The sequence below is a fragment of the Lissotriton vulgaris genome, chromosome 3_2 (assembly GCF_964263255.1).
Source record: "Lissotriton vulgaris chromosome 3_2, aLisVul1.2, whole genome shotgun sequence".
In the NCBI taxonomy this organism is placed as follows: Eukaryota; Metazoa; Chordata; class Amphibia; order Caudata; family Salamandridae; genus Lissotriton; species Lissotriton vulgaris.
Window position 1 is genome coordinate 226,469,786 of NC_141690.1, and position 12,397 is coordinate 226,482,182.

Sequence of the window (12,397 nt, forward strand, 5' to 3'; positions counted from 1 at the left end):
GATTTCATACCCAGCCTTTGCAGGTTCTCAAAGCTACGTGCGGTTCGGTGTATCGAGGCCTACGAGACCCTAACTAAAGCATTTCGCACTCAAGGGAAGCACCAGTTGTTCATTGCCCTTCGTAAACCGTATACGGCAGTCTCTTACTCGACCACTACACAGTGGGTTTGAAGGGCCATGCTAGAGGCTGGCATGTACACCAAAAAGTTCAGAGCGCAGTCTACTAGAGGGGCTATGGCATCACAGGTCTTTGTGCTTGGAGCTCATTTGGAGGACATTCTGTATGCAGCAGACTGGTCCTCAGATTCGACCTTGTAAAAGGAAATGTCCAGTATTAGTAAAGCGCGAACAATTACCCGAAGGTGTCAAGGCGCTGGGGGCCCTCGGGAAGATTAAGCGAGCTATTGCCCAGAGTCACATGGTGCTGGGCTGATCTGCCGCCGGCCCCGGGGATCGAACCGTGAGCCCCAGGTTCCGGAGTCAGTCGCCCTGGCTGCTGCGCCACACCTCTTTCTTCAAAAAGGTTCTACTTAAAGCCAGTTCCCTTTACTGTAGCTCTAGTAGCAGAAAAGCTTTACATTTCATAATCCTCGCCTCCGGGTCCTGACATAGAATGAAACATTTCCTAGCATTTGTAACGGAAAGTTACAATTCTATTAAGGACATGGTTGTGAGGATTAGCCCACCCAATGCTCTGTGATCTTTGCCCACCTAGAGATACAGGATATGATTAATTTGGTGTAAGTACTATGCTTCATATAATTTATATAATGTTAAATACTTGTCAAGAGAATAAGCCCTAATTGAGGCGAGAGTCTGTCTTATCCAATGCCTTGCATTATTACTGGTTGTATCGCTTTGTGGTTCACCTATAAGATATCTGGTCACCTAAACTAAATCCGATGGGTTCTTGCAGTATTGGAGTTGTCCAAACAGGAGTGAAGTTTCCCATTGCAGGCTTTGGTCGCAAGAACAGAGAGGAGGAGTGAGAGAGGACAGGAGCATATGAAGGATAGCCCGCTTCCTGGTTGAATTATGGACTTTCTTCTTTTCCCTAGGTGTTATGGCAAATAACGTTTTTTGTTGTGTATCTTGAATATGGCTGCTGCTTAATAAAGCAAGGAAAGAATAGCATAATCCTCGTCTCTTTGTTTTTAAAAGAACTGAAACTTTCCGTCACGAATGCAAGAAAATCTTCAGTTTCACAGCACAAGTTAGAGAAGAGAATATAATAATAAGCCTCTGACTAAGGAGAATAGAGAGTCACTTGTGAATATATGAAAGACACCAATGCTAGAGTACTGGCTGAGAAGTCTGTACCTAACTGGAGACTCCAGTCAGATATGGTTGCATACAAACATTCGATCTTGGGGGCTTCTATGGGGTCTTGTGGAACAACTTAGAAAGCAAGATTGTTCCAAGGAAGAAACTAAGTAACCAGCATCTAGGAGAACCATATGAAGCTTGTCTGAAGGGGTGGGGTGGGTTTAAGAGGGAGAGGGGCTCACACATGTGTAGACTAAAAAATAAACAATTTATCAACTATTCATTTAGTAACACACACCGAGCGCAAATAGAATCAACATATCGGATGAGCACAGGAATACGTGAAGCACAGATCCAGACGCTTTTATTCTCCTCATGGAGTAGTTTAAAGCAGTTTACCTCTATGGCACTGATTAACCACACAAACTATGATATATTTTCATGCATATACTTTGGCAGAACCTTCCCCCACAATCGATCAACATTTAAAATAAAATTGGAATAACTAGCATATTTTCAAAAGTCAACATTCTTTTGTTGCATTTCTTACTCAAAGAAACAAATATGCTGAAAAATAATTGTGGGCAGGCCTTGAACAATCAGATAACTGGCACCACAAGAATATCCATAGGTTAACTGACTTCAGGAAGTTACTGCACCGACAAGATCAACCTAACTTTGTAAGTTTACATAAATCCATTTGAATACTTGTTATTTTACAAAACAGACATATTGTTATAATACTATTACTATTAATATGAATAAAAACATCTGCTTTAACAGAAGCATACTTTGTCAACCAACTGATCTGTCTGTGCCATCTGTGTGGTAAAGGAAGATGCAGAGTCCACTTAGTAAGTTAAGATCCTTTATTGCAGGTTCCTTCCAGGTTAGGTAGACAGGTTAAGATTGAAAGGAAACCCCCACCAGGAGCCAGCTGTTAGCAGCTCAGCTGAGATGACCAACTGCCACAGTAAGTAATAGAAAGAAACAGTGAGCTAGAGGGACACCCTGGCATTCTATGATGTCACAGATAACATAGTACAGTCTAGCCAGAGAAGAACAGTGGAGAGGACATTTACTACACATCCTCTTCCCTTATGGAGTAAGAGCAGAATAAAGGAATACTCGGCAACAATACCTTAAAATGCAACAATCAGCAGGAAAGTACACAAATAAGAAGAACCAAGAGTAATAGTGTACAACATGAGATGACGTTAGCATGAGGTATCATTAGCAGAGAAAAGAACAAAGAAAACAACATTATGACATAATATGCCACATCCTTCTCCCTTGACGAAACAGCAAGGTTTCGGAAAAAAAAAACAAGACCAACAGCTAAGTTAGCTGCTGACACTCATAACCTCCCCACACATGGTACACCACAGGGTAAACACCCTAGAAACAAACATGAGTGTAGACTGGGAGAGTCACTTGATGACAATGTCCCACAGGTTGTAGGTTGACCATACACGAGCAGATACCAAATAAAACACACGCCCAGGTTGCAGGCTGTCCAGGTGTGATAGGACACTGGTGGGGTCAGCTGGGTGTTACCTTCTGTCTTATGAATAATTTCCACAATGTGTTAAGTTCCTTTCTTTAGTTCCTTTTCTTGAAGAGGCTTCCTTAGTGCACAGGTAAGTTCATCCTCTTCAAAACATCGCCAAGTTGTGGTAAATGAAGATGCAGAGTCCACTTAGTAAGTTAAGATCCTTTATTGCAGGTTCCTTCCAGGTTAGATAGACAGGTTAAGATGTAAGGTAAACCCCACCAGGAGCCAGCTGTTAGCAGCTCAGCCTGAGATGACCAACTGCCACAGTAAGCAATAGAAAGGCACAGTGAGCTAGAGGGACACCCTGTCATTCTATGATGTCACAGATAACATAGTACAGTCTAGCCAGAGAAGAACAGTGGAGAGGACATTTACTACAATCTGCTTTCTTCTGGTACACTCTCCAGTCTAAATTGGTACTTGCTCTCCTTCCTAGCCTCCTTGTCTTCTATTCTATTACTTCTCCCCATGTTCTCTGCACCAAATGGGATTATGTACCGCTCCTCTGTCCTTCATAGCAGATAATAATACACATGCATCTCCCAAGTTTTAATATGCCAAGTTAAACATTTTCAATGTATTTTTCTCCTTTACTCTGAAGCGCTTGTTTTTGCCCAATTTGTTTCTTTGGGAAGTTGGCACATTTACTTTTCTGGCCTAAAATCCAACACATAAATAATATAATTATGGGATTCATGTGTGTTGTCTGTTCAGGTAAAAGCAAAATAATACAAACACTTTGAGGTTGTGCAGGAAGAACTCTGATGAAGCGCACACTGATAGCTCTGGTTTTAGGTAGTAACAAGCAAACAACTGATGTGGCCAGTTTGAATTTACATTCTCATTCTTAAAATCAGGATTTAGTCTGGCCCTTACCTTTTGCCCAAAACAAAATTAAGACACAGTATTGCCTGAAATCTCATCATATTTCACAGACACCCAATGCTCCTCACATTCGCCATTTCGCCCCCCCCAACCCCCAAGTCAAAAGCATCTTTTATAAGAATCTTAACTAGTCTCAAGCTGTGATGGTGGTCTTCTAATGGCAAGGGTAGGCTTAACAGAAGACATACAACCAGTGCCCTAAAGTTGTAAAACTCTACAGGCAAACATTGCATGCAATAAACAATCTTTAAACTGAGAAATATAATACAATACTGATATATTTAGTGCATTACATACCCAGAACCTCCAGATGAAGCATATCTACGGCATGGTCGTAGTGGACGGAGGGACGATTTACCACACAAGCAGTTCTATAAAATGAAATGAGAGAGAATGAAAAAGCATAAACACCACTACCATTTTTTAGGATTTAGAGCCACAATTGACATTAATGCAGCTCTTTTGTGCAGAGTATAAATGTCTTTCAAAAAACACATTTTATTTTCACATATTATTTGATTTCCAGATTACTGTAAGAAATTGGGGTACTGGTTGGAGGGGCATGGGTTGGTGGGGGGTAAAACCCTTCTCACAAGTAGCAACCACAATCCTTGTTAGGGTGAAGTCACACGCAAACCCTAAATGAATCGGATCCTCCTCCACCTCTTCTTAGATCCATCACTTGTAATGAGTTTAACAGGAGGATCCAAACGTGAATTTCTGGGAGGGGAAGGTGACTCTCTTGAAGAGGTGGCAGTAACTGGGGCTGCAAGAGAAGGTAGGGGTAGGGTGTTGCGTGGCCTCCCTGCATTAATTTCACATTTAGCCCCGGGGAGGTAGTGGTCCCCAAGGCTGTCCCCCCCCTCCCCTTATATTGTATTTAGACCCAGGGAGGTGGTGGTCCCTGAGAATGCGTGGGGGGGGAGGGGGGAAGGACAGGACCCCCCCACACACATTAATACAACATTTGCCTTGTGGAGGTGGTGGTCCGAAGGGCACAGGGGTTCAGAGCAGGCAACCCCCTGCATACATTTTTAACAATGCCCTGGGAAGGTGGCGGTACCTGGGAATTTAGGGCTCCTACAAGAGTAGCCCCACGCGTCCCCTTCCTACATATATCGGACATGTCCCCCGGGACCTGGCCCTCCCTGGGGCTCAACATTACAGAAGCGCGGGAGGCAGCGCCTCTTTCTTTTTTTTGGCGGATCCAGTGCAACTTCCGCACCCTGTCCCTCAAGAGACCTAGGGGGACAGGGTGTTTCTGGCCCCCCCCTTTAATTGTTTTTTTCTGTGACTCGGCTGAAGATGGCTGCCAACGCTACCTGGTTTGAAGAATTGGCAGCCAATCAGATCTCAGCATGAGATCGGGAGAGGTCGCGGATCCTCCACGTCCCTAGATATACAACTGGAAATGTCTTTAAATAACTCCGCAAGTACTGAACAGATTTACACTAAATCACAAAAAGGTTGCTTTCTGGACCAACAGCTACCTTTCTGTCAAATTTGGTGCAATTCCGTTTAGCAGTTCAGGCTGTAGCCGTGTCTAACCTTCCAATGGAAATTTACATGAGGGAAAACGCATTTTGGGACCGCCCCTTCTTCTCGGCCCCCGCTTGACTGGTCACCCCGAAACTTTTAAGACACCAGCTGCAGTGAGTAGCAAACTAGTTTAGAATATTTTGTGAGGATTAATCAAACAACGCCAAAGTTATTGGCAAATGAACAAATGCTCTTTCTATGGGATCTTCATCCTAACTAGAACTACCTACCAACTATAACGGACTGCCAGTAGGTAATAAATATAAATATATTTATTTCTGTTAGTTAAACTTGGTATTGGTATAAATTAGATATTGCATATGCTGTGCTTATCTATATGGTTAAGTAGAATTGAGAACAAATACTCACGAGAGGCAGTGTATTCTCTCGTTGCTTCGCCTTTATTAAACAAAATGAACAGCAGCCCTCATCACCATACCAGAGAACCGTACAACATTTTTTAGCCATGCAGCACATTATCCTGGGTGCTACAACATCTACTGTTACTTTACATGTCACTGGTGGACGGTCACACACACCTAAGTAAGGGCTTCTGTGCTTTTTAATGAAAATATTATAAAGTCTCTTAAAAATTCAAAAATGAATAATTTTTTTTACAAAGAAGATTCAACACTAATAGGCACAATATAGCACTGCATTGTGAAGTACTTATTTAAATTATTTTTGTGTACAACTCATGTAAATTTCTATATCTGAAGTGGCTTTATACACAATAATGAAAAAAAGGATTTAGTGAAATGAGATCTAACAGAGGCGTGTTAAACCAGGACATATTAAATACCTAAAACTCTAAAGCATTAAAAACTGAACAATTGAAGAATGAAAGCAGCTAATGAGGGGAGGCGACGATTAAGAAGAAACGTGGACATAGGGCAGAAAATGAAGGAAGAATGGAAAGAAAGGACGGACTAGGTGTGAAGGGGAGGAAGAAAAGCCGATACTGAGGAAGGATTTAGAAAAGGAGGTGGTGATGAACAGAGTGTCTGAGTTAAACAGACCACTCTTACCCAGTCCAAAGATCAGGGCTTGATCCATCACCGTTATTTATCTCACTGCCCCATCCCAGCTCAGAACCTGGCTATATGCAAAACAGTCTGTCCCTGGCCCAGTGCATCATGGGAACAGGATTCAAGCAAACCGGGCCGAAGACGGCTGTAATGCCAGAAACCGGTCCCCGGGAGCTTGTTTCCTTCCCAGTGTAAGAATTGGCTTTTGTAGTTTGGTTTGCCCTGTTCCCATCATGCACTGGGATAGGAACAGACTAATTTGCATACAGCCAGGTTCTGAAACTGGGATGGTGCAGTGAGCTAAAAAACGGTGTTGGATCTAGCCCTGATCTCTTGACTGGGTGAGAGCTTTCTGCTTAATTCAGAGACTCTGTCCCTCACCACCCCTTGTTGTAGATACTGAGGAAGAGCAAGAAAAAAAAGTCCACCTCTTCTTTATTAAGTACACAGTGATTAATTATGTAAAGTTGAGGGGTGACGGGGCTATATCATTTTGGCCAATCTCATCAATGCATAGCTGTGCTGTCCAAGACACACAATAGCAATTTAGGACACCATTTCACTGAGTCCCAAGCTTGGGGTGCACCAATTAAGCATGCACTGTGAAAGCACAGGCCATTGTTAGTTCTAAGGACTCGTTCTTTCAGAGTGTATGTGAACATGGTGCTCCCGCTTACCTTCTCAAGCTTGGTGCACGAGCCACCAAAAGAGATTGTTGCATTGGGCGCCAGGAGCGCTAAAGCAGAGGCTGCCAACATGCTTACTAAGACACTTTTTAATTCAACCACTCACATTAACTTGTGTATTAAAAAATACATCACAAGTTAACTAACTCCAAGCGAAGATATAAACAATGTCATATTTTTAAATTACGGCTTCCTTTTACAATTTGTCCACCTCAGGCTTGTCTGCACTGGTCTGCCTGTAGTGTCCCCTAAACACCCTACATTTTTAACAAGTGTGCACGGAATCATTTGCAAAACATGAAAGACTCTTTAGTCCTCTAGAGGCAACAGTGGTGAAATAACTAAAGTCATATATGACTCTTAATTTCGCTCCTGAATGGTCAATTTCTTCTCAGAACAGTTAACCCTTCGCATATCATAATAAGCCACTTACATACAGTGTTGTGGATGGCAGTAGGAGGCTGACTTAGTATATGGTGCACACCTATTTAACTGAAGCACCCTGAACTAATCTGGACAACCCTTATGTTGATTTTAGTGGTCTTATACAACCATATAAAGCTCTCTAAGTGGTAGCTGTGGACAGCAGCCTTTAGGCTTAGTGCAGAAGGAGTGTAAAGCAGCTTGTTTTACCAGTACTCATCCTATAGTGGAGGGCAAGTGAAAATGAACCACACAGTGTAGTTATAAAATGTGTATTTATTATAAACACTCACTAACACATCGGTATATCTCCTAACCAGAGCTATAATCACAATACAAATACAATAGAACAGGTAAGTAGCACAAATATATAGTGGTCTCCAGGGGGAGACCAAACCATATACTAAGAAAGTGGAATGTGAAACATGACCAAAGTAGAGTCTGGACCCAGAATACTGAGAAGAGCCGGGGACCCAAAGAATCACCCAAAGTAAGTATCCAGGAACCCCACGGAGGCCGTGGCCAGAGTGGGAACACAACAGTGTGCTCAATACAAGCCAATGGGGAAGTCGCAGTTTTCAAGAAGGACCATTCCCAGAGGACCTTGAAGAAACCCCATGGAGGATGGAAGGTTGGGGAGTCATCTCACCCGTTGTTACCCCAGGAACCAGGATACCTACACCAGGGAAGCCGGGTGTATAGGCGTCAAGTGACCACGGAAACCGCTGAAGACAACAATGGCGGACTTCAGTAAAGATACCGCTGGTGAAGAAGGTTAAAGAGTCCCGTGGAATCCAAGGGTGGATTTTTGAAGAGGAGTACCTGCAAGCAGAGGGGACAGAGTAGATGCCACTCGGGAGTGCCCAGGAGGCATGGAGGACCATTGTCCACTGATGAACGACGATTCAAGAGTGATGACAGTGACCTTCTCGCTGTCGCGACCATGTGATTCTGTGGAAGACCAGGAGCCAATCCCAAGTTGTCCCACATCGGAAGTCGAGAGCCCGGGGAACGGTCTCCAGCAGGAGCACCAACAAGCCTTGGCAGCAGCAACAGCCAAAGAAAGCGAAGAAGGTGCAGTGTCGGGACCAGCAAGGTCCAAGTGGTGACTCACCAAGTGCAGGAGAGTCAGAGCATGCCCTGCGCAAGCAGAGGAGCCAACTACAGCCAAAGAAGACCCACAAGAGGACCCATAGGCCGAAGCCACAGGAGTCGCAAGAGGTCCTCGAGCAGCTCACCAAGAAGACAGATCCAAGGTGCAGAGGATGTGGGGAGGACGAAGATCTTGGTAGCAGGAGATGCTGTATGCTTGAGCTTTTTGTAGCCCGAAGATCTCTGGGGAAGAGAGTCAGCAAGCCTTAGCAATGGCAAGTCAACGCGGTGCCCAGGTGTACTGCTCCAGCAGTTCCGATGACGTATACGGACTTCAAACTTGCTGAGAAGACAGTGCAGGATCTTGAGGGAGTTGTAGAACCACCACCTGTGTTGCTGAACTATTTGAAGTCTGTGGGACGTTGGGGACAGCACACTGGTCAGCTTTGTTGCAGTGCCTGCAGATGCAGTGGAGTGACTCTTTCATTCCAAGGGAGATTCCTTCAGGTGTCTTGGATGTCCACAGGCCTGGAGAAGAACCTGTACATAACAGGCACAGACGACGCAAAAGACTGGCAGGATGACGAGACCAGAAGCAGCATTTATCCAGATGCAGTCTTGGTTCCCAAAGCGAAGTCCAAAGTGCCCACACGGTTGAAGATTAAGTTGTTTGGTTCTGAATCTTGTCCCACAGCGAATCTGAAGACCAACCCACGGGTAAGCCCTTAAGTACCGTAAGGAAAGGGTTGGGGCGGTTCGGGGAGCTCTCCCAGGGGGCCTGGAAAGAGGTGAGATACTCCCATGTCCTTTGTCCAGTTTCGCGCCAGAACGGGAGCCAACGGCTCCCAGAACTGGTTCCAACTGGAGTATGCAAGAAGGCCACCAAATGTGCCCTTCAACTCAGCATGGTGGCACTGGCAAGTGGCCCCAACACACTAAAGCCTCTCGGGAGGTGGGTACAGGAAACCCATTACGTCCTTTCCCATGCTCAGCAGCAGGAGGGCAGACTCGTGTCTGGTCAGCAGCAGCTCTAGCTTGTTGTTAGACCCTGAAAGGCTGGTACCGGGAATACAGGGTGGCCCCAGTACATGGGATCCTACATCAAACATTTGGAATCCTACCCCAACACCGATTCCACATGTTTGGTATCAAACATGATCATTTCAGTGAAGCCTATATATACTTAGAGATCTTGTAACTGACTTGATGTCCACTGTACACTTACAAAGCCGGGAGAATTGACTCTTAAGTTTGTACATCCCAGCACCCTGCCTTCAGTTTTGAATGGCCTACCTTAAGGGTCACATAGGTTTTAAGTGCAGTGACCTCAGATATACGAAAATGTATATTTGTGGTGAGTGGTGCTAACACAAGCTCACACAGGCTGCCATGTCAGGTCTGTAATCACAGTTTGAGTGGTCTCTCATGGGTGGCATAGTACATGCGGCAGCCCATGGGAGACCCCTGGTGTACCTATGCCCTGGGTACCGTAGTAACATATACTAGGGACTTCGAAGGGTACACCAGTAACCAATTAGGGAGGTACCAAAGTACTTACCATGGTCCAATTTAAGAAGAGCGCACATTGACTGGGGTCCTGATTAGCAAGATCCCAAACTAGTCAGAAAAACAGAGTGACACCACAAAAAGTGGGGGTGATCATGAAAGCAGATCCTACTTTCCAACAGTTGCCTTTTACCAAAAGTAGATTTAATTAAAGAACCGGCCAATGGTTTCCACAGCATGCTATTGCTCATTTTGCTTTTGGAAACTTTAATCAACCGGCATGTATGTTTGGATCAACCAGTTTCAGCTGATGTGTTCATTCGTCTACGTCCTGCCATTCAGCCACTGGTAAATGCTGAGTAAATTAATTTAGTGGAAATGAAATGCAAAGACACACTTGCAGAAACAAAGCAGCGAGTATGTGCAATTCAAACACACAAATTCGTTCCTGCTATTAACTAACCTGCTTCAGCCTACTAACAAAGATATTTTAAATCAAGATGCGCAAACATTTGATTCTGCATGATAGGTACCGTTTTTAAAAGCTTTCTTTGTTTAGGGTTTTCATTAAACAGCCTTTCAGTTTGATAAAGTCAAAAGCAACGTGTAGGTTAGAAACAGCATTTTTCTCAGGTAGCTGCTATTTTCTTCAGCTATTTCTTCTAACAAATTGAAACTTATTCTACCCTTGCAATCCTACAGCTAGTGTGAGTTATTTGTAGCAAAGAAAAGAAAACACTACAAAATGCACACAGTTCTCATTTTTAAGGCTAACACACACACACACACCACAAAATCAGAAAGGGCCCTCCCAGCGCCGAAAAAGATTTGATCCACTTATCCGATCCTTGAGGGGTGATGTCTAGTTACAGCACGTCACAGTTGTGCTGACTGTGTTCAGCATGCCATGCTATGCCTGCTGTTCAGCTGCTCCTAGTAATGCTGCCACGGCCTGGGCCACGCAATTAGAGTGTTGGCAGTTTTAAATGAGTTCAGAGGAGCACATGCACACCATATGTAGAAGTGAGTCAGGAGCACACCAAATGCAGAATTACAGACAACTCCAGTTCAGTGACAGTTGATAAAAAAACCATGCTACACACTTTTTTTAATCTGTTGTACGATGCTGTAAAACGTTTGACATGCACATTCCGAGACTGCCTTGCCCCAGCTCAGCCAAGAGCCCGCCCTCAGCTATTCTCCAATGGAAATGGAACAATGTTGCCTGTGAAAGGCAGGTATGATATGCTGACACCACTAATGTGATGACCTGTTTCAATATGCCTGGGCCAGGGTGGGGCTTCCTCTGGGGACACACCAGGAGGGCCACAGAAGGGGAACAGATTTTTTTTTTTTTTATAATTACTGGTGCCATCTGCGAGGGAAGAAAAACCGTATACACCTGGACCTGTGAAATAAGTGGCGGTTCTCAGCACCGGAAACCAGAGGCACAAATTAAGCACTGCTCTACCTTCTCCACAACTTTTTCTTGAAATTTCTCCTAAGTACGAAGGTAAGTCAGGACCGGGACTAATCCAACCGTTGTATAAGACCTTGGCTCCATTGCGGTCGGCCTTACCTTTTAACTTTGCCCGATCTTGCACAACCACATACCTGCGGTTGGCGATTTGATATTTTCTGTGCTAGATTTCATAAAATCTTAACAAATTCACAACTCCAGTTACACCGATTGGATTTAATTTGTTTTGATGTCATTTTATTTATTAAACAATCACTCTATTTATCTAAATTAGTGAGAGATTTTTCTTGTGCTGTGTTTTCACTTTATTACTGTTTGAGTGCTGCATAAATACTTTACAGATTGCCTCCAAGTTAAGAATGACTGTTTTTCTGCCAAACTATCTGAGGGTTAAGCACAGGTTAATTTACTGACTTTTCATGATTCACCCTGACAAGGATGGTGTTTATTATTTCAGTGTGGCTTCACCCTCTCAACTAATAACATAATTTCTTACACTATGGTATTGTGAACCCACTTGATTGCAGTCTTGTGCACTGGTGACAGATCACTGGAGTAGGTCACCAGGGCTCATGCGAAAGCAGCCCTGCACCAGACGCTAAACATTGAAGCAGAAAAAACAGAGGTGCCAGGTAGCACAGCATCCCTCTACTATGGGGCACGCTGCACACTCAAGAATTGTTAGACGGGGAACCTGAGGGTCGGCCGAGCAAGGGGGAGAGGCCTCCTGGCGAGGGCCCTCTCCTTAGATCGTACGGACGAGCAACTACCCCCCCACAGATGGACACCACACAAGGATAGATTCTTAACACTTTTATCGGTATTCTTAGGCAGGTTACGTTTAACGATACAGCAGGAACAGGATACTGTGATCCCTTCAATTCTAGTGTCTGGGGGAAAGGGGTAGCGGGACAGTCTCGGTACCGGTCTGGTACGG

The 12,397-nt window shown here is 44.3% G+C and overlaps 1 protein-coding gene across 2 annotated transcripts in view; it reads right to left on the minus strand.

The window, feature by feature from the left end:
• IMMT (inner membrane mitochondrial protein) overlaps positions 1–12,397 on the minus strand; it is a 512,590-nt gene that overhangs the window by 470,340 nt on the left and 29,853 nt on the right. For both annotated transcript variants that reach the window (XM_086964254.1, XM_086964255.1), the window contains exon 2: positions 4,004–4,077. In XM_086964254.1, the coding sequence (XP_086820380.1) occupies positions 4,004–4,077 (74 nt within the window). The remainder of the gene's footprint in view (positions 1–4,003; positions 4,078–12,397) is intronic.